General features: G+C 38.8%; 1 protein-coding gene across 1 annotated transcript in view; it reads left to right on the plus strand.

The window, feature by feature from the left end:
* UBE2V2 (ubiquitin conjugating enzyme E2 V2) overlaps positions 1-26,785 on the plus strand; it is a 74,687-nt gene that overhangs the window by 24,271 nt on the left and 23,631 nt on the right. The window contains exon 2 of the mRNA XM_037802940.1: positions 24,279-24,427. Coding sequence (XP_037658868.1) covers positions 24,279-24,427 — 149 coding nt within the window. The remainder of the gene's footprint in view (positions 1-24,278; positions 24,428-26,785) is intronic.

Here is a 26,785-nt window from a genome sequence, read left to right on the forward strand (position 1 = left end):
CACCTTTTTCATTCATTATTTTGTTTATATGGGTCTTCTCTCTTTTTGATTTTGTCAGTCTAGCTAGGGGCTTGTCAATCTTGTTGATCTTCTCAAAGAACCAACTTTTGGTGATATTTATCGTCTCTATTGTTTTCTTATTCTCTATGTCATTTATTTCTGCTTTAATCCTTGTTATTTCTTTTCTTGTACTTGGTTTAGGATTGGTTTGCTGTTCATTTTCTAGCTTCTTCAGTTGATCCATTAGTTCTTTGATTTTGGCTCTTTCTTCCTTTTTAATATATGCGTTTAGTGCTATAAATTTCCCCCTTAGCACTGCTTTTGCTGCATCCCATAGGTTTTGGTATGTTGTGTTCTCATTTTCATTCGTCTCTATATATTTAGCAATTTCTCTTGCTATTTCTTCTTTAACCCACTGATTGTTTAGGAGTGTGTTGTTTAACCTCCAGGTATTTGTGAATTTTCTAAGTCTCTGATGGTTATTGACTTCTAATTGTATTCCATTGTGGTCAGAGAATGTGCTTTGAATAATTTCAATCTTTTTAAATTTATTGAGGCTTGTTTTATGTCCCAGCATATGATCTATTCTGGAGAAAGTTCCGTGAGCACTAGAAAAGTATGTGTATCCTGGTGATTTGGGATGTAATGTCCTGTATATGTCTGTTAAATCTAATTCATTTATCAGATTGTTTAGGTTTTCAATTTCCTTATTGGTCTTCTGTCTGGTTGATCTATCTATAGGAGAGAGTGATGTGTTGAAGTCTCCCACAATTATTGTGGAAACATCCATTCCGTCCTTTAGTTTTGCCAGTGTTTCTGTCATGTATTTTGTGGCACCTTGATTGGGTGCATAGACATTTACGATTGTTATTTCTTCTTGCTGAATTGCCCCTTTTATTAGTATGTAGTGGCCTTCTTTGTCTCTCAAAACATCCCTGCATTTGAAGTCTATTTTATCTGAGATTAATATTGCTACACCTGCTTTCTTTTGGCTGTAGCTTGCATGAAATATATTTTTCCATCCTGTCACTTTCAGTTTCTTTGTGTCCCTGTGTCTAAGATGAGTCTCTTGTATGCAACATATTGATGGTTCATTTTTTTTGATCCATTCTGTGAATGTATATCTTTTAATTGGGGAGTTTAATCCATTTACATTCAACGTTATAACCGTGAAGGCATTTCTTGAATCAGCCATCTTATCCTTTGGTTTATGTTTGCCATATTTTTCCCCTCTGTCTATTAATATGCTTTATTGTAACCATACCGAATCTCTTTAGTACTGAACCTTTCTCCAAGTCTCTCTGTCCTTTCTTTGTTTCTCTGTCTGTAGGGCTCCCTTTAGTATCTCCAGTAGGGCAGGTCTCTTGTTAGCATATTCTCTCAGCATTTGTTTGTCTGTGAAAAATTTAAGCTCTCCCTCAAATTTGAAGGAGAGCTTTGCTGGATAAAGTATTCTTGGCTGGAAATTTTTCTCACTCAGAATTTTAAATATATCATGCCACTGCCTTTTCGCCTCCGTGGTGGCTGCTGAGTAGTCACTGCTTAGTCTTATGCTGTTTCCTTTGTATGTGGTGAATTGCTTTTCTCTTGCTGCTTTCAGAACTTGCTCCTCTTCTGTGTTTGACAGTGTGGTCAGTATATGTCTCGGAGTGGGTTTATTTGGATTTATTCTATTTGGGGTTTGCTGAGCATTTATGATTTGTGTATTTATGTTGTTTAGAAGATTTGGGAAGTTTTCCCCAACAATTTCTTTGAATACTCTTCCTAGACCTTTACCCTTTTCTTCCCCTTCTGGGACACCAATGAGTCTTATATTCGGACGTTTCATATTATCTATCATATCCCTGAGGTCCATTTCGATTTTTTCAATTTTTTTCCCCATTCTTTCTTTTATGCTTTCATTTTCCATTCTGTCATCTTCGAGGTCACTGATTCGTTGTTCAACTTCCTCTAGTCTTGTGCTATGAGTGTCCAGAATCTTTTTAATTTGGTCAACAGTTTCTTTAATTTCCATAAGATCATCCATTTTTTTTATTTAGTCTTGCAATGTCTTCTTTATGCTCTTCTAGGGTCTTCTTGATTTCCTTTGTCTCCCGTACTATGGTCTCATTGTTCATCTTTAGTTCTTTGAGTAGCTGCTCTAGGTGCTGTGTCTCTTCTGGTCTTTTGATTTGGGTGCTTGGGCTTGGGTTATCCATATCATCTGGTTTTTTCATATGGTTTATAATTTTCTGTTGTTTTTGGCCTCGTGGCATTTGCTGAACTTGATAGGGTTCTTTTAGGATTTGTAGACCAATTGAAGTCCTTATCTCTAATTTATCAGATCTACAGCTTCGTGGAGTACACTTTCTCTAACTAACCAGCAGGTGGCGTCCACGAGCCACCTGTTCTCCACAAGCCAGATCTCCCCTGCTTAGCCTTTTTGGTGAGTGGGGGAGTGAGTCTTGTGGGGTCCAATTGGTGTACCAAGCTTGCGTGTGTAGTTGGTGTTGCCTGCCCTGTATATGGGGCATGTTTCTGGGCAGTCAGGGAGGGGGAGGTGGCTCTAACAATCAAATCTCCCTGGTGATCCTAGAGTTTTAAGGCTGCTGCAATAGTCTAATCCTTCAGTTCAGTCCTGCCACAGTTTGTCTCTGCCACTGACCCACAAGTCCTTGGTATTGGCGTATGGCTCCTGAGACTTGCAAGTTGGCCCCTCTTCCAGGCCGTGCACCCGCTGGTCCTCTGTTGAGGGATGACTGTGCTATGTCACAGGTGAGTGCCGTCCCCCCAGGGCAGTTCTGGGCTGCTGGGCTGCGTAGGGAGTCTCCCAGTCTGCTGAAATGATGGCTGAATGGGGCTTTGTTAATTCACACTGCTCTACCTTCCCAACTCTGGGACAATCAGCTGAGGTTGCAGGGAAGGCTAATGTCCACGCCCAGTTTTGTGGTGTGTGCCTGTTATCTGAAGCACTTCCGTCACACTGGGTTGTCTGGGGCAGCTCTGGGCTGTGGGGCTGGCGATGGGCAGGAGTGTTTCCTGTCCACCAGGATGATGGCTGTGAGCGGACATCCCCCTTTTCTTGGGAAGTTGTGGTGTTTAGTGAATTTTCTCAGCCACTGGATTATTGCGTTTTGTCTCAGAGCTCTCCTAGTTCTGCTCTTGACTTGACCTGCCCAAATTGCAGGTCTTTGAAGCTTTCTGTATTGGGCTTCTTAGAGTAATTGTTTTAGAAAAAGAAAAAAGGATTAAAAAAAAAAAAAAAAAAGGGCCCTCCTCAGAGATCTAATGGGTTATTGAAATGCTAAGAGACAAAGCAACCAGGGCCATTTAGGAAAGGTCCACAGGGCAGAGAGATCAGCTTTTCTTCGGGATTTGCATATGCGCCTCAGGGCCCGCCTGAGCTCTGCCCTTCCCCCTTCCTCGCTCACCAGAACTCCAAAAATCCTCCGCTTTTATTTTGGAGTTTTTTGTGTTGTTTTTTTTCTATGCCTGTCTCCTCTCTGCTGGGCTGGCTGCTCTCAGATTCTCTGGTGTCTTGTCTCCGTCTATCTATGGTTGGCGTTTGGATCAGCAGAATGAGTTTCTGATAAGGGCTGCCACTGCAGTTCTCCCTTCTCCTTCCCGGAGCTGACAGCCCCTCCTCCCACGGGACTGAGCCTGGCAGGGAGGGGCGCGGGTCCCCTGGCCGCAAAAACTTACAGATTTCGCTGATCTCAGCAGTTCCACGTTTTCATGAGTGTTGTATGAAGTATGCCCAAAGTCAGATTGCTCTGTGGTGTCCAGTCCACGCAGTTCCTGGCTTTCTACCTCCTTTCCTGGAGGAGTAACTAAAACATACAGCTCACCAGTCGGCCATCTTGCCCCGCCTCCTTACTTTACATTTTAAACAATTCTCATGACCCAAAACATCCTGTAGCTCTTTTTAGCCCATAATTATTTGTCCATAATATTTGTGTGGTACTAGTAAGGGATTCCTTTTAATTACAATTCCCAGTATGCAGTAGGTAGATTTATCCCATATACCATTCTGTTGTCAACTCTCTTTACCAGTGTTGTACCTGGTATATACCTGGTATTAGAAATATATCATCAAGCACCTATCTATTATTTGAGTGCTGATCTGTGGGATACATGCCTTTAAACAACCTTTCAATCCTGTTTGCCTTCAATGCAACTGTGATACTTACAATCTCGTTAAAGCACAATCATCTCCCCATCCATTCTATCTATTATTTGAGTGCTGATCTGTGGGATACATGCCTTTAAACAACCTTTCAATCCTGTTTGCCTTCAATGCAACTGTGATACTTACAATCTCGTTAAAGCACAATCATCTCCCCATCCATTCCCATACCTTTAAATTCACCCTTATTAACATAACTGAACATACTAGGTAATCATTCCCCCTTTGCTAGCTTCTGTCTATCTCTGGTTCCGCAATACTCTACATTATAAGACATTGATTTTACATTATTCAGGGAGTTCATAGTAGTCGTAACATACAGTATCCTTTTACGTCTGACTTATTTCACTCAGCATTACTTCTTCAAGTTCATCCATGTTGCCATATGTTTTGAAACCTTGTTCCTTCCTACTGCTGCATAGTATTCCATCATATGTACACACCACATTTTGTTTATGCACTCGTCTGTTGAAGGACACTTGGATTGTTTCCATCCCTTGGCAATTGTGAACAATGCCACTCTGAACATCGGTGTGCAAATCTCTGTTCATGGCACTGCTTTCAGATCATCTGAGTGTATACCAAGAAGTGGAGTTGCTGGATTGTAGCATAATTTGATATCTAGTTCTCTGAGAAACCGCCAGACTCATACACAGCAGCTGCACCATTATCCATTCCCACCAGCAATGACTACGAGTTCAAAATTCTCCATTTCTTCTCCAGCATTTGTTGTTTCCTGTTTGTTTAATGGCAGCCATTCTTATTTGTGTGAGATGGTATCTCATTGTGGTTTTGATTTGCATTTCCCTAATTGCTAGTGAAGATGAACATTTTTTTCATGTGGTTTTTTTTTTGCCATTTTTTTATTGAAATATATTCATATACCATCATCCAAATTGTAAAACAGTTGTTCACAATATCATCATATAGTTGTGCTTTCATCATCACAATCAATTTTTGAACATTTTCATTACTCCAAAAAATAAAAATAAGACTAAAAATAAAAGTAAAAAGAATACTCAAAATGTCCCATACCCCTCCTCCCCCATATTAGTCATTTACTTTTTGTCCCCATTTTTCTACTCATTTGTCCATACACTGGGTAACGAGACTGTGAGCCATAGGTTTTCACAATCACTTGGTCACACCATGTAAGCCATATGGTTATACACTTACCTTCAAGAATCAATATACTGGATTGCAGTTCAACAGTTTCAGATATTTCTTTCTAACTATTCTGATAAACTAAAAACTAAAGAGGGATATCTATATAACACATAAGAGTTAACTCCGTAATGACTCTCAACTCCGTCTGAAATCTCTCAGCCACTGAAACTTTATTTTGTTTCATTTCTCTTCCTCCAGGCTCATCCCTGGGAGTCACAATCCACATTGCCAGGGAGATTTACATCCCTGGAAGTCATGGGGAGGGGAGTGAATTTACCTGCCGAGTTGGCTTGTAGAGAGGCCACATCTGAGCAACAAAAGAGGTTCTCTGGAAGAGACTTTAAGGCACAATTATGAGTAGGCTTAGCCTCTCCTTTGCAGTAACAGGCTTCATAAGGGTAAGCCCTAAGATGAAGCTCTTGGCCTACTAAGCTGGTAGTCCCCAATGCTTGTGAGAATATCAGGAATTCCCTAGCTGGGGAGGTTTAATATTTCTGTATTTTCCTCCAGTCCCTTTAAGGGGGTTTTGCAAATATTTTTTATTTTCTGCCCAAATTATTCTGGGTCATATCAGGGCTTCATGCTAACCTGTACAAACCAACAAGATCTCACACTGTAGTCAATGTTCCATGTAATTTCAATATTTGAATAAATTGACCGTACAAATTAAATTGTATAGTGTGCTACAGATAATATAGATGTTGCACCAAATAAACATCTCTTCCTCTGGTCCCACACAGAAGCCAAAGTTTTAAAACACAGTTAATATCATCCTCTACCCTTTAGTCTGATCTACCCCAATTTCAACCAGGTCCATTTTGTTCATATCTCCAATCAAAGTCTGATCTCCTTTTTTAGCCTCTTTAACAGTTGAATACTGAAACTCACAGCTGCCAAACTCTGACTCTGAGTCCCAGGCACCACACAGACACCCAAAGCTCCAGGGACTGACCATGTCACACAAATAGCTCAGAATCTCAAAATTTAGAAATAACTGTTACAACTCATGAATAGAGGTGACTTCTGTAACTGTTTACAATCTAGGAACCTTTACACACGCCTTGCCCTAATAACCCGTGCTCCCACATTCAGTTCTCAGAGTTTGCACATTACTGTTAGTCCATATTAGTGAGGCATTATAATGTTTGTCTTTTCATTTCTGGCTTATTCACTCAATCTGCTGTCCTCATGGTCCATTCACCTAGTTGCATACCTCACAACTTCATTTCTTTTTGCTGCTCCCTGATACAAAAACATTCTTATATTTGTACATTTAATCACACTCGCTGACCACTCTAGGTTTCACTAAGTTACAGTGCCCATCGTTATCTTCTGTCTTTCCTTTTGGTGTCACACATACCCCTAACTTTCCTCTTTCAGTCACGTTCAGGGTCATCTTTTTTCATTGTACTTGCAGTATAGTGCTACCATCACACAGTATTATGCTATCCATTTCTGGATCTACACAGTCAAGCCTCTAGAATGTTCTATACTCCTTCAACATCCAATGCCCGATTTCTACCCTCTTTCTATCTCCTGATGTCTTCATTTCTACACTCTTCTCCAAACCTCTTTCTCCTGTCTTTTTCTGCCTGTCTGTAACATTCCCTTTAGTATTTCCTGTAGAGGAGGTCTCTCTGTTTACAAACTCTCTCAGTGTCTAACTGTAAATAGTTTAAACTCTTCCCTTATTTTTGGAGGACAGTTTTGCTGGCTATAGGATTCTTGGTTGACGTTTTTTCTCTTTCAGTATCTTGAATATATCATACCACTGCCTTCTTGCCTCCATGGTTTCTGCTGAGAGATCCGCACATAGTGTATTGAGCTTCCCTTGTATGTGATGGATCGCTTTTCTCTTGCTGTTTTCAGAATTCTCTCTTTGTCTTTGACATTTGAATATCTGATTAGTAAGTGTCTTGGAGTGGGTCTATTTGTATCAGTTCTGTTTGGGGTGTGCTGTGCTTCTTGGACTTGTAATTTTATGTCTTTCTTAAGAGTTGGGAACTTTTCATTGATTATTTGCTCTGTTATTCCTTCTGCCGCTTTTCCCTTCTCTTCTCTTTCTGGGACACCTAAAATATGTATATTCATGTGCTTCATGTTGTCCTTCAGTTCCCTGAGACCCTGCTCATATTTTTCCATTCTTTTCCCTATCTGTTCCTTTGTGTGCAGGACTTCAGATGTCCGGTCCTCCAGCTCCCTGATCCTTTCTTCTGCCTCTTGAAGTTGCTGTTCTATGTCTCCATTGTGTTTTTCATCTCTTCTGTTGTGCCTTTCACTCCCCTAAGTTTCACCATTTGGTTTTTCAAGCTTACAAATGCTTCCTTATACACAGTGTCTTCTTTTTATCCTTCATCTCTTTTGTTGCATTCTCTCTCATCTTGTTGATTTGATTTAAAAGATTGGCTTGAACATCTGTAATTAGTTGTTTCAACTCCTGAATCTCACTTGAGGTGTTAGTTTCTTCCTTTGACTGGGCCACATCTTCCCATTTCCTCATGTGGCTTGTGGCTTTTTGCTGTCTAGGCATCTGATTTTCTTGATTGTTTTATTCTGGAGGTTGTTTTCTCTCTTTTGCTTAAGGTTTTCTTGTTGGTTGACTTTGGTGTCTATCTTCTTTGTTTCTCTCCCTGGTCAGTTGTCAGATTGGCTCTGCTGCCCAGTCTTCCCCTCAAAATCAGACACCCACCATGGCCTGCCACAGGGTTGGGAGGTAGGCACTGGGTACCCCGGCAAGTTCACCGTGTGTGGTAATACAAATCTGCTGGCTTCCAGTGGTGCTCTAATTTCCACTGGCTAGCAAGACCTGGGTTTGTTTTGGGGCCCTGCTTTAAGAGTTGGGTCATCCCTATTTCTCAGCCAAAACAGGGCTGGCTTTCCATACAGGGCATGTAGACCACTTCTGTGCTCCTAAGAAAGGGTCTGAAGCAGCCATTCTTATTGGGTGAGATGGTTTCTCATTGTGGTTGTTATTTGCATTTCCCTAATAGATAGTGAAGGTGAACATTTTTTTCATGTGTTTTTTTATCCCTTTGTATTTCTTCTTCAGAAAAGTGCCTTTTCATATCTTTTGCCCATTTTATAATTGGGTTGTTTGTACTATTGTTGAGTTGTAGGATTTCTTTATATATGCAGGATATTGGTCTATTATCAGATATGTGGTTTTCTAATATTTTCTCCAATTGAGTTGGTTGCCTCTTCATTTTTTGACAGTCTTTTGAGGCACAAAAGCTTTTGATTTTGTGGAGTTCCCATTTCTCTGTTTTTTCCTTTTGTTATTTGTGCTTTGGGTGTAAGATCTAAGAAGCTACCTCTTATTACTAGGTTTAATTTAAACTTGAAAATGTTCTCCTAAATTATCTTGTAAGAGTTTTATTGTGCTGTCTCTTAAATTGAGGTCTTTTATCCACTTTAATTTTTGTATAGGGTGTGAGGTAGGGTTCGTCTTTCATTCTTTTGGATATGGATATCTAGTTCTCCCAGCCCCAGTTGTTGATTAAGACTATTCTTTTCCAATTCAGTGGCTTTGGGGGCCTTATAAAAAATCATTTGACAGAATATCTGGGGGTCTTTTTTCCAATCTCAGTTTGATTCTTTTGATCAATTATGTCTGTCTTTGTGCCAATGCCATGCTGTTTTGACCACTATGGCTTTTATAGGAGGCTTCAAAATCTGGAAGCGTAACTCCTTCCACTTCTTTCTTTTTTAAGAATGTTTTTGGCAATTCAAGGCCCTTTTCCCTTCCAAATAAATATGATAACTAGCTTTTCCAAGTTTGCAAGTAGGTTGTTGGAATTTTGATTGGAATTGCATTGAATCTGTGGATCAGTTTCTGTAAAATTGACATCTTAACAACGTTTAGCCTTCCTATCCATGAACACGGAGTATTTTTCCACTTCTTAAGGTCCCCTTTGATTTCTTTTAGTAACAATTTGTAATTTTCTGTGTAGAGGTCTCTAAATCATTTGTTAAATTTGTTATTAGATACTTGATTTTTTTAGTTGCTATTATGAATGGAATTTTTTTTTTTTGATTGCTTCTTCAGTTGGGTCATTACTAGTAGGAAATTACTATCTTATGTGAATTAAGCTTGTGTCTCATCTGCTGATTTTGTTTATAGCTCAGGTAGCTTTGCTGTCAGTTTCTCAGGCTTTCCCAAATATAAGATCATATCATCTGCAAATAATGACACTTTTACTTCTTTCTTTCCAATTTTGATACCTTTTATTTCTTTGTCTTGGCAAATTGCTCTGGCTAGAACTTCTAGCACAATGTTGAATAATTGGTTACAGTGGGCATCCTTGTCTTGTTCTCGATCTTTGGGGAAGGCTTTCATTCTCTCACCATTGAGTACTATGCTGGCTTTGGGTTTGTCACATATGCCCTTTATCCTACTGAGGAAGGTTCCTGCAATTCCTGCCTTTTGAAGTGTTTTTGTCAAAAAGGGATGCTGAATTTTGTCAAATGCTTTTCCAGCATTTATTGAGATGAACATTTGATTTTTCCATTTTGATCTGTTAATGTGTTGTATTACATTGATTGATTTTCTGATGTTGAACCACCCTTTCATGCCAGGAATGAACCCCACTTGGTCATGGTTTATATTTCTTTTAATGTGCCTTTGGATTTGATTTTCAAGTATTTTGTTGAGCATTTTTTCATCTATATTCGTTAGGGAGTTGGCCTGTAGTTTTCCTTTTTTGTAGTATCCTTGTCTGGTTTTGGTAGTAGAGTGATGTTAACTTCATGATTTAGGTAGTCTTCTTTTCCTTCAATTTTTTGAAAATGTTTGAGCAGACATGGTGTCAGTTCTTTTTGGGGTGTTTGGTAAAATTCCTGTGATGTCATGTGGCTCTGGACTTCCCTTTGTAGGATGATTTTGCATTACTGGCTGGATCTTTTTACTTGTGATTGATTTGTTGAGGTCTTCTATTTCTTCTCGGGTCAGTCTAGGTTGTTGATGTTCTTCCAGGAAATTGTCCGTTTCCTCTAAGTTGTCCAGTTTGTTGGTGTACAGTTGTTCATAGCATCCTCTTATGATTTTTTAAAATTTCTTCGCGATCCATGGTAATGGCCCCTCTTATTTCGGAGTTTTGTTTGTGTCTTCTCTCTTTTTTACTTTGTCAGTCTAGCTAAAGGTTTGTCAATCTTGTTGATCTTTCTCAAAGAACAGAGTTCTGGTTTTATTTATTCTGCCTACTGTTTCTTTGGTCTCCACATCATTTATTTCTGCTTTAATCTTTTATTATTTCTTTTCTTCTACTTGCTTTAGTGTTAGTTTGCTGCTCATTTTCCAGCTTCTTTAGTTGTTATGTTAGGTCTTTGGTTTTAGCTGTTTCTTCCTTTTAACATATGTGTTTAGAGCTATAAATTTCCCTCCCAGCATCACCATCACTGCATCCCATAGGTTTTGGTATGTTGTGTTCTCATTTTCATTTGTCTCCAGGTATTTACTGATTTCTCTTGCAATTTTTTCTTTGATCCACTGATTAAGAGTGTCTTGTTTAATCTCTATATATTTGGGAAAGATCTGGTTCTTTGGTCATTATTGATTTCCAGCTTTGTTCCATTATGGTCAGAGAAAGTGCTTTGAATAATTTCAGTCTTTTAAAATTTATTGAGAATTGTTTTGTGCTCCAGAATATGTTATATCCTGCAGAACGTTCCATGCACACTAGAGAAAAATGTACATCCTTGTGTTTTGGGTGCAGTGATCTATATATGTCTGTTAGGTCTAATTCCTTTATCACATTGTTTTGGTTCTCCATTTCCTTCTTTTTTTTTTTTTTTTTTTTCCATTTTTATTGAGATTGTTCAGATACCATACAATTATCCAAAGATCTAAAGTGTACAATCACTTGCCCCTGGGTACCGTCATACAGCTGTGCATCCATCACGCTTAATTTGTGTTCAATTTTTAGAAACTTTTCATTACTCCAGACAAGAAATAAAGTGAAAGATGAAAAAAGAAAAAAAGAAAAGGAAACTCTAATCCTCCCCTATCCCTAACCAACCCCCAATTGTTGACTCGTAGTATTGATACAGTACGTTGTTACTGTTTATGAAAAAATGTTGAAATACTACTAACTGTAGTATATAGTTTGTAATAGGTATATAGTTCTTCCTTATATGCCCCTCTAATATTAACTTCTAATTGTGTTGTCATACATTTTCTCCGTTTCCTTCTTGATCCTCTGTCCAATTGTTCTGTCTATAGAAGACAGTAGTGTGTTGATGTCTCTCCCTCTTATTGTAGAAACGTCTTTTGCTCCCTTCAGTTTTGCCAATGCTTGTCTTACATACTTTGGATCTCGGTTGGGTGCATAATTTTTTTTTTTATTAATACATAATAAAAATGTCCTTGTTTCTTAGGACATTTTTGCATTTGCAGTCTATTTTATCTGATATTAGTATAGCTACCCCTCCTTTTGGTTACAGCTTGCGTGGATTATTTTTTTCCACGTTTTCACTTTCAGTCTGTTTTTATCCTTGGGTCTAAGATATGTCTCTTATAAATGGCATATCAATGAATCCATTCTGTCTGTCTGTATCTTTTAATTGGGGAGTTTACCGTAAAGGCAGTATGTGAACCAACCATCTTATCCTTTGGTTTTTATTTGTCAGATCCAGTTTCTTCCTCTCTCTGTTTTTATCCTTTAAACTACCTTTACTAATAACTCTTCAGTTCTGTGCCCTTCTCCAGACTTCTCTGTCATTTCTTTTTTTCTCAGCTGATAGAACTCCCTTTAGTATTTCTTGTTAACAGATTCTCTCTGCTTTTGTTTATGAGAATTTTAAACTCGCCCTCATTTTTTATTTCTTTCAATTATTTTTTTAATTATGAAAGTTGTAAACTTACAGAAAAGTTATATAAAAAATACTATTTTCCCACATACCTCCCTATTGTTGACACTTTGCATTAGTGTAGTACCTTTATTACAGCTGACTAAAGAATATTAAAATAGAGCTATTAACTATAGTCCATAATTTACCTTAGGCGTATTTTTTTCCTATATACCATGCTATTATTAACACCTTGTATTAGTGTCATACATTTGTTATAATTCATGAAAGAACATTCTTATGCTTGTACTATTAACCACAGTTCATTGTCCACAGCAGGGTTCATTGTTATACACTGCCATGTCTTATTTTCTAACTTTTATTCTAGTAATATTCATGACCCCCAGCTTCCCCTTTAAACTGCATTCACAAACATAATTCAGGCTGTTAATTACACTCACAATAATGTACCACCATCACCACCATCCATTTCTAAACCTTTACAGTCAACCTAAATAGAAATTCTATACAAATTAAGCATCAGCTTTCTTTTCTCTGCCCCCAGTCTATTCCCAGTAACCTATATTCTAGATTCTAGCACTATGAGTTTACTTATTATAATTAGTTCATATCAATGAGATCACTATTTATCCTTTTGTGCCTGCCTTATTTCACTCAGCATAATGTCTTCAGGGTACATCCATGTTGTTGCATGTCTCAGGACTTTTTACTGAATAATATTCCCTCATATGTATGTACATTTTATTTATCCATTCAACAGTTGATGGACATGTGGGTTGTTTTCATCTTTTGGCAATTGTGAATAATGCTGCTATGAACATTTGTGTGCAAATATTTGTTCAAGTCCCTGCTTTCAGTTCTTCTGGGTATATAACTTAGTGGTGGGATTGCTGGGTCATATGCTAATTCTGTGTTTAGCTTCCTAAGGAATTGCCAAACTGTCTTCCACAGCATCTGCATCATTTTACATTCCCACCAGCAGTGAATGAGTGTTCCTGGTTTTCCACATCTTCTTCAACACTTGCAGTTTTGTTGTTTTTTTTTAATAGTAGCCATTCTAGTGGGTGTGAAATGGTATATTGTGGTTTTGATTTGCATTTTCCTAATAGCTAGTGATGTTGAGCATCTTTTTATGTGCTTTTTGGCTATTTGTATTTCCTCTGTTGAAAAATGTCTAGTCAAGTCTTTTGCCCATGTTTTAATTGGGTTGTCTTTTTATTGTTGAGTTGTAGGATTTATTTGTATATTCTGGATGTTAAACCCTTACTAGGTATATGGTTTCCAAATATTTTCTCCTATGAGTAGGTTGTCTTCACTTTCGTGGTAGTCTTTTGAGGCACAAAAGTTTTTAGTTTTAATGAGGTACCATTTATCTATTTTTTCCTTCATTGCTTATGCTTTGGAAGTAAAGTCTAAGAACTGTTGCCTACCACAAGGTCTTGAAGATGCTTCCCTATGTTTTCTGTCATGAGTAGTTTTTTATATTGACCACAGCCCACTCCATAAGATGCAGGGATATAAGTGGAGATGGAAGCGGCAAGCTAAAAGTGCAGTCTAGAATGCAGTGAGGCTAACTTGTAATTCAGGTTTTCTCAGGGCGAGTTCCTGGAAGCCAAATTTCTTTATGGCATTATATGGATAGAGTTGCACTGATTTACCTTTATGACAGACATATCCTGATCTTGTTCTCTTGACTATTCAGGACCTTCCTCCCAGATGAGTTTGAAGTGTCAGTGTTTGGACTTCACACACGTGGTCTAGGAGGGGCTGCTTGTCGGCTTGTAGGAAGTGATCAAGGAAGGAATGTATTCTTAAAAAACAACTCTCTGCCTAACAGAAAACATTCCCCCCAACTGACAAACTGTGCTTGACTAATGCATCGACTATGGTTGCAGCATGGAGAACTGTAGTGAGAAGAAGATGAGTTATGGGTGGTCTTTGTCATCCAAAGGAGAAATCATGGTGGCCTTTACTTGCTTTCTGATGTTGGGCACAGCTCCCAACCTGGGGCAATAAAGTGGGGAGTCCCAGCCTTTCTCCAAATACACTATCCCAGGAAAAGCTTCCCTCTCAGGTTTTTTAAAAAATTCAGTTTTATTGAGATATATTCACATACCATACAGTCATCCACGGTGTACAGTCAGCTGTTCACAATACCATCATATAGTTGTGCATTCATCACCCCGATCTATTTTTTTTTTAGTCATCATTTTATTGAGATATATTCACATACCATGCAGTCATACAAAACAAATCATACATTCGATTGTTCACAGTACCATTACATAGTTGTACATTCATCACCTAAATCAATCCTTGACACCTTCATTCCCGATCTATTTTTGAACATTTTCCTTACACCAGAAAGAAACAGAATAAGAATAAAAAATAAAAGTAAAATAGGACACCCAAACATCTCCCCCTTCCCACCCTATTTTCATTTAGTTTTTGTCCTCATTTTTCTACTCAAAGGCTTTCACGATCACACTGTCACCCCTTGTATGCTACATTGTTATACAATCATCTTCAAGAGTCAGGGCTACTGGGTTGTAGTTTGATAGTTTCAGGTATTTACTTCTAGCTATTCCAATACATTAAAACCTAAAAAGGATTATCTGTGTAGTGCATAAGAATGCCCACCAGAGTGACTTCTCTACTCCATTTGAGATTTCTCAGCCACCGAAACTTTATTTTGTTTCATTTCATGTCCCCCTTTTGGTCAAGAAGATGTTCTCAGTCCTATGATGCTGGGTCCAGATTCATCCCTGGGAGTCATATACTGTATTTCCAGGGAGATTTACACCCCTAGGAGTCAGGTCCTACATGGGGTTGGGGGGCAGTGAGTTCACCTGCCAAGTTGGCTTAGCTAGAGAGAGAGTGCCACATCTGAGCAAGAAAGAGGTACTCAAGTCTCCCTCGTTTTTGAAGGACAGCTTTGCTGGATAAAGAATTCTTGGCTGGCAATTTTTCTCTTTCAGAATCTTAAATAAGTCATATCTTCTTGCTGTCATGGTACTCATTGAGTAGTTGGTACTTATTCTTATGTGTTTCACTTTTATGTGGTGAATCGCTTCTTTTGCTACTTTCAGGACTTTCTCCTTCTCAGCATTTGACAGTCTGATCTGTATGTGTCTCAGAGTGGGTCTCTTTGGATTTATACTATTTGGAGGTTGTTGAGCTTCTTTGATTTGCATATTTATATCTTTTATAAAGGTTGGGAAGTTTTCCCCCACTGTCTCCTCAAAAATTCTTCCTAGCCCTTTTCTCCTTCTGGGACACCAATTGATTCTTATGTTTGTGCTCTTCATGTTGTCCATCATTTCCCTGAGGTCCATTTCAAATTTTTCAATCTTTTTCACCATTTGTCCTTTTTTGCATTTGCATTCAGTTGCCCTGTTCTTTAGGTCATTTATTCTTTTTTGGCCTCTTCAAATCTGTTGTATGTCTCCAGTGTGTGTGTGTGTGTATGTATGTATATATATATATATAAATTTTTTTTTTCCAATTGTGGAAACATATATATAGGCTAAATCTTCCCATTCCACCCCTTCCTAGCATTCCATTAGTGGGATTAATCACATTTAGAATGTTGCAATCCTATCACCTTCCCACCATCCATTTCTAGAAGTTTCCCTTCACCGCAAACAGAAACCCTACTCTCATTTCTTAACTCTCCATTGCCCCTTCCCTCACTTCTCAGAACCCCTACTCTGCTTTTCCTCTCTATGGTCGTATTCTCTGATACTTTCTTTGTGTTTACCGTGGGGCTTAAATTTAACATCTTAAATCTCTAACGATCTTGTTTTTCTTTGATACCAACTTAACTTCAATATCACACATAAACTATGTTCCTATACTCCATCATTCCCCCACCTTTATGTAGTTCTTGTCAAAAATTACCTATTTTACCTTGAGTCCAAAACCACTGATTTATCATTACAGTTTATGTATTTTAGATCCTGTAGGAAGTAAGTAGTGGAGTTATAAATTAAAAATACAGTAGTATTGGTATTTATATTTATCATGTGATCTTTACTGGAAATCTTTATTTCTTCATGTGGTTTCAGTCAATTGTTTAGTGTCCCTTTGTTTCAGCCTGCTCAGCTCCCTGTAGCATTTCTTATAGGACTGATTACTGATGATGAAGTCCCGTCAGCTTTTGATTATCCATGAATGTTTTCATCTCCCCCTAATTTTTATCCTCCAGGTGTTTGTGAATTCTCCAAGTATCTGATGGTTATTGACTTCTATTTATATTGTGGTCAGAATGTGCTTTGAACAAATTCATTTTTTTTTTTTTTTTTTTTGATTGAGGCTTGTTTTTATGTCCCAGCATATGGTCCATTCTGGAGAAAGATCCATGATCACTAGAGAAGAATGTGTGTCCCAGTGACCAGGGATGTAATATTCTATATATGTCTGTTAAAATTCTCTATATCTGTCTCTCCTTTCTTTGTTTTTTTGTCGGTAGGGCTCCCTTTAGTATCTGAAGTAGGGCAGGTCTTTTATTAGCAAAATCTCTCAGCATTTGTTTGTCTGTGAAAAATTTAAGCTCTCCCTCAAATTTGAAGGAGAGTTTTGCTGGATAAAGTATTTTTGGTTGGAAATTTTTGTCTCTCAGAATTTTAAATATGTCCTGCCACTGCCTTCTCACCTCCGTTGTGGCCGCTGAGTAGTCACTACTTAGTCTTAGGTTGTTTCCTTTGTATGTGGTGAATTGCTTTTCTCTTGCTGCTTTCAGAACTTGCTCCTTCTCTTCAGTATTTGACAGTCTGATCAGAATGTGTCTTGGAGTGGGTTTATTTGGATTTACTGTATTTGGAGTTCTCTGGGCATTTATGCTTTGTGTATTTATATTGTGTGGAAAGAAGGTTTGGGAAGTTTTCCCCAACAATTTCTTTGAATACTCTTTCAAGACCTTTACCCTTCTCTTCCCCTTCTTGGGCACCAGTGAGTCTTAAATTTGGACGTGTTGTTTTATCTATAATATCCCTGAGATCCATTTTGATTTTTTCAATTTTTTTCTCCATTCTTTCTTTTGTTCTTTCATTTTCTGTTCTGTGGTCCTCAAGGAGGCTGAGTTGTTGTTCAGCCTCCTCTAATCTTGTATTATGAGTATCCAGAGTCTTTTTAATTTGGCGTACAGTTTCTTTAATTTCCATAAGATCTTCTATTTTTTTATTTACTCTTGCTACATCTTCTTTATGGTCTTCTAGGGTCTTCTTTATGTCTTTTATATCTTGTGCCATGCTCTTCTTCATGTCCCTTATATCCTGTGCCATACTCTCGTTGCCTGTCTGTAGTTCTTTGATTAATTGCGCCAAGTACTGTGTGTCTTCTGATCTTTTGATTTGAGTGTTCAGGTTTGAGTTCTCCATATCGTCTGGTTTTATCATAAGCTCTAAGATTTTCTGTTGTTTTTGGCCTCTTGGCATTTGCTTTACTTGATCTTTAGTTTGTCAGAATTGCAGCTTGGTGGCGTACACTCTCTCCGACCAACCAGCAGATGGTGTCTGTGAGTCACCTATTCCCCTCAAGTCAGCTCTCCCCAACCCTGTCTTTGTGATGTGTGGGGATCTGACCCCTGTGGAGTCCACTCAGTGCACTTAATTTGGGTGTGCTGTCGGTGCCGTCCGCCCCGAATGACGGGTGTGTGTCTGAGTGGTTAGGGAGGAAGGGCAGCTTTAATAATCAGACCTCCCAGGTGTTCCCGGAGATTTAAGGCTGTTCTCTGCCGCTGACCCAAAAGTCCTTTGTATTGGCGTAGGTTCCCTGGGATTTCCGAGTGGTTCCCCCTTCCCTGCTGTACTCTTCCAGGAGCTCTGCTGAGGGATGGAGGCCCGTGCCACGTCACAAGTGCACACCGGCCTCCGGGGAAGCCCTGGGATGCCGGGCTGTGCAGGGGTGTTCCCAGCTCACTTTAAAGATGGTTGAATGTGATGTGTTAACTTCCCCCTTCCGCACAGCTCTACCCTCCCAGCTCCAGGACAGTCAGCCGTGGGTGTATTCAAGGCCACTGTCCATGGCCGATGTTGTGGCGTGTGAGCTTTGCTGCAGGAAATACTCCCTGTCACACTGGGTTTCTTGGTGCGGCTCTGTGCTGTGGGTGCAGCTCTGTGCTTTGGGTTTGGCTCCAGGCAGGAGTGCCCCCGCCCGCCAGGGAGATGGCTGCAAGTCGTGCGTTTTTTTTCTCCTTTTTAGCCTGTAATTCTTGACTGGTGTGAGGAGATATGGCTGTGTTCCCCCAGGCTCTCGGGTCTGGTTCTGAATGGAAAGGGCTCCACCCCTTTCCTCTTGGAGAAGGTAGACCTCCTAGGGGGAGGTCGTTAGCATTTCAGTGGTCTCTGTCTCTGCTTGTGCTATCTCCACCCTTCTCTGAGTGACAGCAGTGGGAACTGAAAATGGCTGGGGCTTTCTCCACTGAGCCGAAAAAGAAACAGATAGTCTCTTTCAGACCTAGTCCAAGGTGACCCTCCGGCTCTCCAAGGTCAGTCGTCACCAAAAGCCTCTGTCTATTTTTTGGGGATTCATGCCTGTAGTGAGCATTTCACACTCACTACTTAAAACCCAAGTTAGAGCTCAGCTGAGCTATATTCGCTTGCTGGAAGAGACCTCTCTGGCACCACGAGGCTTTGCAGCTTGGGCTATGGGGGAGGGGGTTTCACGACTTGGATCCGCAGGTTTTACCTACAGATTTTATGCTGTGATCTTGGGCATTCCTCCCAATTCAGGTTGGTGTATGATGAGTGGATGGTCTCGTTTGCCCCCCCGCACAGTTATTCTGGATCATTCATTAGTTTTCTGTTTTTTTTTTCAGTTGTTCCAGGGGGACTACTTAGCTTCCACTCCTCTCCATGCTGCCATCTTCCCTCTCTCTAGTATATTTTTAATTTGATGTACAGTATCTTTCATTTCCATAAGGTCTATTTTTCTATTTAGTCTTTCAAATTCTTCTTTATGCTCTTCTAGTGTTTTCTTTATGTCCTTTATGTCTCTAGCCAACCCATTGAAGTTGTTTTGGAGATGTGTATGTACTTCTTTGGTTAGTTGTTCCAAGTTCTGTGTCTCCTCTGGAGGAAGGGTAAAGCAGCGGCACACAGATTCTCTCAGCTGCTACTTGTTGGATCACCTCTGCGCAGCTCTGTGTCCCCTCTCCTGAGGGGAGGGCATCCCAATCCTCCCACGAGCCAGGCCGCACAGTGGCCTTCCTTGGAACTGAGAGGTATAGGCACTGCACTCTGCACCGAGATTACTGTACGTGGCCATTACAGGTCTGCTGGTTCCTGAGTTCCCTCATGGGAGCTCCTGGCTGCAGGGTTGAGAAAGGTTAGCTCCCTGGCTGATTGCTGAGAAGGGAGTGCAGGAGTGCAGAGCTCCTTCCTCTCCTGTTCTGGGCTGCATGTAGCTGCCAGGCCTGGGGGGAGTTATGATTGAATAAACTCACCTTGTCCTTTCAGTCGTAATTTCTCCACTTTTTCAATTAGGTCTTCACTATATATTGTAGGCTTCTTTCTCTGATCGCTTGTACTCTGGAACCACTGTCCCAGTCATTTTCTGCCTTTTCTCTAGTTATTCCATGGGGGAGAAGTTTGCTCTGCCTTTTCTATTCCCCCAGTGAGTCTTATATTTGTGTGCTTTGTGTTGTCCATTATTTCCCGGAGATCCATCTCAAAATTTTCCACTTTTTCACCATTTGCTCTTTTGTGTGTTTGAATTCAGTTGGTGTGTCCTCTAGTTCACTTTACGTTTCTTCTGCCTCCTCAAATCTGCTGTTTTGTGTCTCTACTGTATTTTTAATTTGATCTACTGTATCTTTCATTTCTGTATGATCTGCTATTTTCCTGTTTATTCTTTCAAATTCTTTATGTTCTCTAGTATTTTCTTGTTATCTGTTATCTCTTCAACTAACTCATTGAAATTATTTAGGGGATTTGAATGGACGTCTTTGGTTAGTTGTTCTAGATTTGTCTCCTCTGTCTTTTTATTTTGATTATTTGTATTGACCATATCATCTTTCTTGAAGGTGTTTTTAACTAAGTTGAAGGTTTGAGAGGAACTTGGACCTTCCAGAGTGGGACAGGAACCATAGAGCTAAAATTATGGGCAGTACTTTTCACCCATTCCATCTTAACAAGGTATCCCTCAGGTTTGTTGGAGAGGGACAGAAACCCATGTGTCAAAGAACTGTAGGGGGTCAGGTAAGCCATTTGCACACCCCCAACATGTGTTTGAAGTCTGGACAGTCCCATCATCTCGAACATACATATGTCACAGGCAGCGTCTTTCTTAACCCCACAAATATATTTGGCAGTGGGGAAAAGAATAAAGGGACCCATAGCAGACCTGGGTCAAATGGGCTTTGAAAACAGTTAAGATGGAAAAATAGTTTGTTTGGTTCCTACAGGTACTTTCTGAGTAGGTATTCATTCACATGGTCAAATAGGTGAAAGAATGTACAGTGAGATCTCCCTGCCCTGTTCCCCAGCAAAACTAATATTTTAAAATAGCATTGTCCACTAGGGCCTTTTAAAAAGATACTTGATTATTTTCACATAGAAATGTTTTTATCAGTGGAGAAAAAAGGTGTTACAAAATTATGATTAATAGGATCTCATTTTAAAAAATACGTGCAAACCAAAATAGTATTTATAGAAAATAATCTGAAAAGAAATACACCAAAATATTAATAATGATTATTTCTAGATTTTTTTTTGGGGGGGGTTGTACATCTCAGACTGGTCACTATCAGCCAGTATTACTATTTAGAACACTGTTAAACTGCATAACTCTTCTGGTGTTGGATAGGTTATGTGGGTAGTGGAGATAAACTGCAGTAGTGGTATGAATTTGATTTATTTTATGCTTTTTGAGTTTGTGTGAAATTATCAGACCCCTTATTAAAGACATAGTACTCATTGTTTCCCCATATTTCCCTCACACCCATCCTACAGAGTAGATGTATTTCCATTTAGCAATGAGGAATAGATCCCAGGTTACACAGCTGGAACTGGAGCCTACATTTCTCTGGCATGCTACCACTTGTGACTTTTTTTTTTTTAAGTGTTATTGTAGAACCTTCTTAATTTAGATGGTTTGCTGCAAACTGACATTAAATATGCTTTACTCTCATTTTTTCATATATTTATGTAGACAGGTAGGTTTAGCAGTATTCAAGGTCCTATTTATGCTTTTTTCTTGTGATTTGAAAATGTAAAAGTTTGAGTTAAAATGGGAAAATCTATGTTCCTAATAAGCGTAGCATAGTAGGACTCACTCTCCTACTATTTATTAGACAGTCTTTATCCCTTTATTTTTGAATCATGGGAAGTAACTAAGAATCTGATGTCCTTCAGTTTAAAAACTGGAAGTATGTTTCCTAGGTTGTTAGCATACATGATTTTGCTTATATAAATATTATAACTGTTTTTGATCTGGTAGCTCAATAGTGGAGGTTCACTGTGAGACTGGAGTATCAGAAGCTTGGAGACCTGAGTTCTTCTTGTCTTGGTTTGGTCGTGACTAGTAGTTGTGTGTTCTTAGGATAATCACCTCACCTTTCGTGGTATTTTCTTTCCTTTAAAGTGTTGAGTTTTGGACTGGATGATCTCTGAGGTTCTTCTCGACTTAAAAATTATTAGTATTTTTAAAGAGTTGCCCCTAAAACGATAGGGGTGGGTGACTGGGCTATTTTTTTTTTTCTTTTTTTTTTTTTTTTTGGTCCTTTAATGAAGGTCCCAGACTAAAGGGATTAAAATATTTAAAGCTATTTAAAAGCAAACAGCACACACACACAATACATACATATGCAGGAAAAAGACAAGAAGAACTGCAGAAAAAGGCTCATAGATGGCAAGAAATGCAGGGGATAGCTCATGCATACACAACAGCATTTACAAAGCAATATCCCCATCTTTTGGCTTTCTTTCCATAGGCATTTGTAGTTGGATGAAATAAAGCTAGAGTACTCTAGCCCTGAATTTAAAAGCATAACTTACTATTTATTTTGGTTTTGAGTCTCATACAGAATAGCTGTGTTTTAAATATTAGGATTACCAATAATTGATCTGTTAATCTGAACTGTTTTCCCAAAATGCTCTATAGAGGGATGGTATACATTTTAGCAGTAGTTAGGTTTGTCACTTTAGCATTTAGTTAAAAAGAAACATAATTTACATTATTTGTAGTTTTGGAGGCTCCTAAAAGTCACCTGACTGAATTGGTGATAAAAAGGAGGCAAAGAAATTCAATGCAAATTTAGAATTATTCTTGTGGGGAATGTCTTTATAATGGCAAGGGCAATCAAGCTCTTAAAGATTGCTTTCAAAAGCAGTTCAGTAAGCAATATATTGTGGTGATCATGACTATGTATCTACAGGAAAAGAAAAGAAAGCAGATTGTCCCAGTGTTACATGAATAGAAATTTATAGCTTAGGGTAAAATTTCCAGTGAGTACTCTACATTAGGTGAACAGAAGGCTTATGTAATTCTGTGAGTACAGAAGCTAAATAGTTGATATTATTGTGTTTATGATGGATTACTGTGTTTATTTTTCACAGTGATCCTATGAGGTAGAAACTATCGTTCCAGTTTTGTGGATAAGAAAACTGAGCCTAGGATCACACATCAAGTGGGCAGCTGAACTGAGAGCTAAACTTGGGCAGACTGACCCCTAGGTCTGCTCAGTACCACTGGGAATGGTTGAAAGAGTGACTTGGTCTAAAACCTGGATTTTAATACTGGATCTGCCACCTCCTCTAAACTTCCCTTTCCACAACTGTAAAATGGATGTTTTTAGGATTAGATGAGATAGGTACCAAACAAATGGTTTTTAATCTGGTAGTTATAATAATGACTACACTTGTTATTGTGATTTATAATAGCTCCATTTCTGTAACCCACAATTTTCAAGCATTTTAAAATGAAGCAGACGCACAAAGTAGCTAGGTTTTGTGTGTGTGTGTGTGTGTGTCTGTATGTTTAATTGCAATACTTACAGGATTATTAGGTCCGGAAAGATTATTTTGAATTAGTAAATGAAAGAGATATTTTGGCTTCAGCAGGAGAGGGAAATTACACAAAATGACAACTGCTTTTCATCAGATGTCAGTTTTTTTTTCTGACTCATAATTTGTATGTGTGTGTAAGAGAGAGAGGGAGGAAGGAAAGAAGATTCTGAGGGAATGGACACATTTTAAATAGGAGCTGTGCAGTGGGGTTGGGGGACTCTATTAAGAACATGGAAGACCATAGAGGCCATTCTTAGGTAGAAGGCCAGGTCAGTAATCTGAGGAAAGATTATGATTGGATTTGAGGAATTGGAGGGCAAAAGATGGAAAAAACTGGATTCCATGAGAACAAAGTGGGAACTGTGAAAGGATAGGAGATTCTAGGCAGAGAGGAAGATTTCTGTGTTAAGATTTTAGTATAAACTAAGGAGTGATTGAGGTTTAAATGTGGTGGAGTGGAGGAGTAAGAGGGTTAAGGGATTATGAAAATTTGCTAGTTTAGGCAAGGAAGTGAGTGTTTTAGGAAACTGTTTGGAATACACAGGAAATGTGTTCTCCATTCAGGTAACTCCCCAGGTGATGCTGTTGTCTAGGCAGTGGTAGGACTCATTTATTCGTTTGGGGTGAGAGAGGGAAAAAGGCAGACTGGACAGGGACAGACCTGCTTCAGCATTCTTGAAAAACAGTACCTTATTGTGCATTTCTAAGGTGGAAAATAATTTTATTCTTTAGAATTCTTTACAGAATATTGATGAAATTTAGGTTTATGAACTTTATGATCATGCCTGTTTAATCCATGGAGTGTGCTTGGTAGGAACAGAAACCTCAGTGAGGGAAAATACTCATTTCACAATCATTTCTTTATGATTGCTTTATATCAGTGTAAACTCGATCAATTAAGAATTTGTGTACATGTTCTACACAGCTATTAATGTCTGGTACGGTATTTTCTTTAGCACTTTCATTTTGAGGAGTTTTTAGACTCAGTGTTTTCTGGGGCAGAATGTTTATCAAGAGAATTTTGTCTTTTTTGGCGAATAATTTGTAAAAGTTACATTGAAAAAAGCTGAATTTGAATATGTATAGCTCTTATAATTATGAGCTTTTTACATTTATATTGACATTCTTTTGTATAGGAGTTAAAGTTCCTCGTAATTTTCGCTTGTTGGAAGAACTTGAAGAAGGACAGAAAGGAGTAGGCGATGGTACTGTTAGCTGGGGCCTTGAAGATGATGAAGATATGACACTTACAAGGTGGACAGGCATGATTATTGGGCCACCAAGGGTCAGTGCTATACTTTCTTTATTTTTTCTATTAATATTTATTGTAATTTTAGAGTAAGCAATTTATTTGATAATTTTGATATTAACATAAATAATTATAATTTCTAACCGAAATTATTCTTCCGTTTTTATTTATTTTGTATGTTCTTACTGATGTTCTCTGTGCGCAGGGTATAGTGCTTGATTATCTGGAGGATTGGGGGGAAAAGATTGATATGGTAGTTGCTATTATGGTGCTTGCAGTTTAGTAAAGGAGAAAAAACATATACAAATGACATGCTAACTATGGCAGAGAAAGTTCACTATGGGACTTCAGAATATGTTTCTTCTAGCTGGAATAATTGAGGAAGGCTGAAAATTGGAGGAAGTTGCCTTTGGAATGAGCCTTACAGGACTGACTGGTAGGATTTCAGAAGGTGGTGATGGGGATGGAGGACATTCCAGATAGAGAGGAGAAAAGGTGAGGAAATGAAGGGGATATTTGGGAAGAGCAAATAGTTTACTTTGATGTAATGTGTTATTAACTCACTTGAATGTAACTGAGATTTCTAAATTGATTTTTATTGAGTACACATTGCTATTTGCTCTCTGACATGCCATGTAATCATTATAGGCCTCAATTTCTTCATCATGAAATAAATGGAAAAGTTTATGATTCTTACATATTTTCTAATATTGTTAATGGCAGCAAGTCCATTGTACTAGTCTTTCTCAAGTATATGAAGTCTTATTTTTACTATTTCTTTTTTCTAGATTGGGAATGCTTTTTCTACACTGCATTTTTTAATCAAGGTCCCATTTACTTCACTTGCCACCATCAGTCTTTAAAATATGTACTATATACTATCTTTGACTTGCTGAAAAAGAATGCAAATTTGAAGTTTCATATGTTGGTCACTACCTTATCATGAGAGCATTTCAACTGTTTTGCTTTTGGGTAGAGTTTAAATTTCTTTTTGATTACAAAATAAAAATGGATTAGGTAATTAGCCATGTTAACTTCAGAGAAGGAATTAATGTATGTCTTATGATATTTTCAAGTATTTGTTTGTAAATTCCATGCATACTACTAACAGGACTCTGTCCCCACCTCCCATTTTTCTATAAGACATTTTAGGAAAGCAATAAAACATTGATAGACTCCTTGATGTGTTTTATAACTTGGTATTGTAATAAAACCTTGATTTTCACTGTCTGTGGTGAGTATTGCCATGGTCTGTTTGGTAAATAGTGCTTATAATTCATGAACTTGGTGGGGCTTAAATTTCAAAGTGTTCCGCTTTTCTTCAGCCATTGCCTCCAAAGGACTTCAAATGTTAAGAATGTCTTGGGGCTGTGGGTGAGCTCTTCAGGAGTCTCGTGGGCTGTCTGGTAGCACAGTCCCCATCTGTGGGAGAGCAGCAGCCCTGCTTGCTTCTTACCCAAGTGGGGTCACCGACAGGACTCCTCAGGGAACATCAGGGCGCTGAGCCGGGGAGGAAGGCTGCTCCTCTGCGGCTCCTCTCCCTCTAACTCATTCTCCAGTCCCTTTTTCCTTGCTCAGGGATCACTGCCTGCTGCCCTGCTGCCTCCTTCTAGTGGGTCCTTGATTCTCTGCGCCGGGGCTGTCTTGGAGTCCTCTCTTATTTTGGGTGCTAGGAAGAGGTGGGGAAGGGAATAGCCTTTAAAGGCCAGTATTCTTTTCTGAGCCAGTTTCTGTTCACCATCTGATGGTTTTCTCCTGGGTGTGACTCTCTCCATTTGTCTCTTTTGCTGGGCTGGGTGCAGGGTATGTGCAGTGTGTGTATGCAGGTTTGTGTGGGTGTGTGCAGAGGATGCAGGCATATGGGGGGGGGCATGTGCAGGCAGGAGTGTGATGTTTGAGGGACATGTATGAGGCATGTGGGGTGTGCATGGGCAAGGGGGCATGTACAGGATGTGTGGGGAGGTGTGTGTAGTGAGTACATAGTAATGGAAGGGGGCTGGTTTAAGTCTGGGTGAAGATTGCTGGTTGCAGTGCTCATTCTAGTTGCCTGTTAATAAAACTGTGCAGGGGTTGGTGGCTGATCCCAGTTGTTTCTCTTTAGAATGGTTACATGTTTTTTATTTTGATTTTTTTATACATGATTTATGCTCCCTGGTTTTTTTTTTTTTTTTTTTTTTTTTTTTTTTTTTAATTAAATTCAGTTTTACTGAAACATATTCACATACCATACAATCATCTATGGTGTACAATCAACTGTTCACAGTACCATCATATAGTTATACATTCAACACCCCAATCTATTTTTTTTTTTTTTTTTTAGCAATAAGAAAAAATGTTAAAAAGAAAAATAACATGTCATACAATACAATATACTACTAAGGACAGCAAATAACA

This window comes from Choloepus didactylus, chromosome 14 (genome assembly GCF_015220235.1).
Source record: "Choloepus didactylus isolate mChoDid1 chromosome 14, mChoDid1.pri, whole genome shotgun sequence".
NCBI lineage: Eukaryota > Metazoa > Chordata > Mammalia > Pilosa > Megalonychidae > Choloepus > Choloepus didactylus.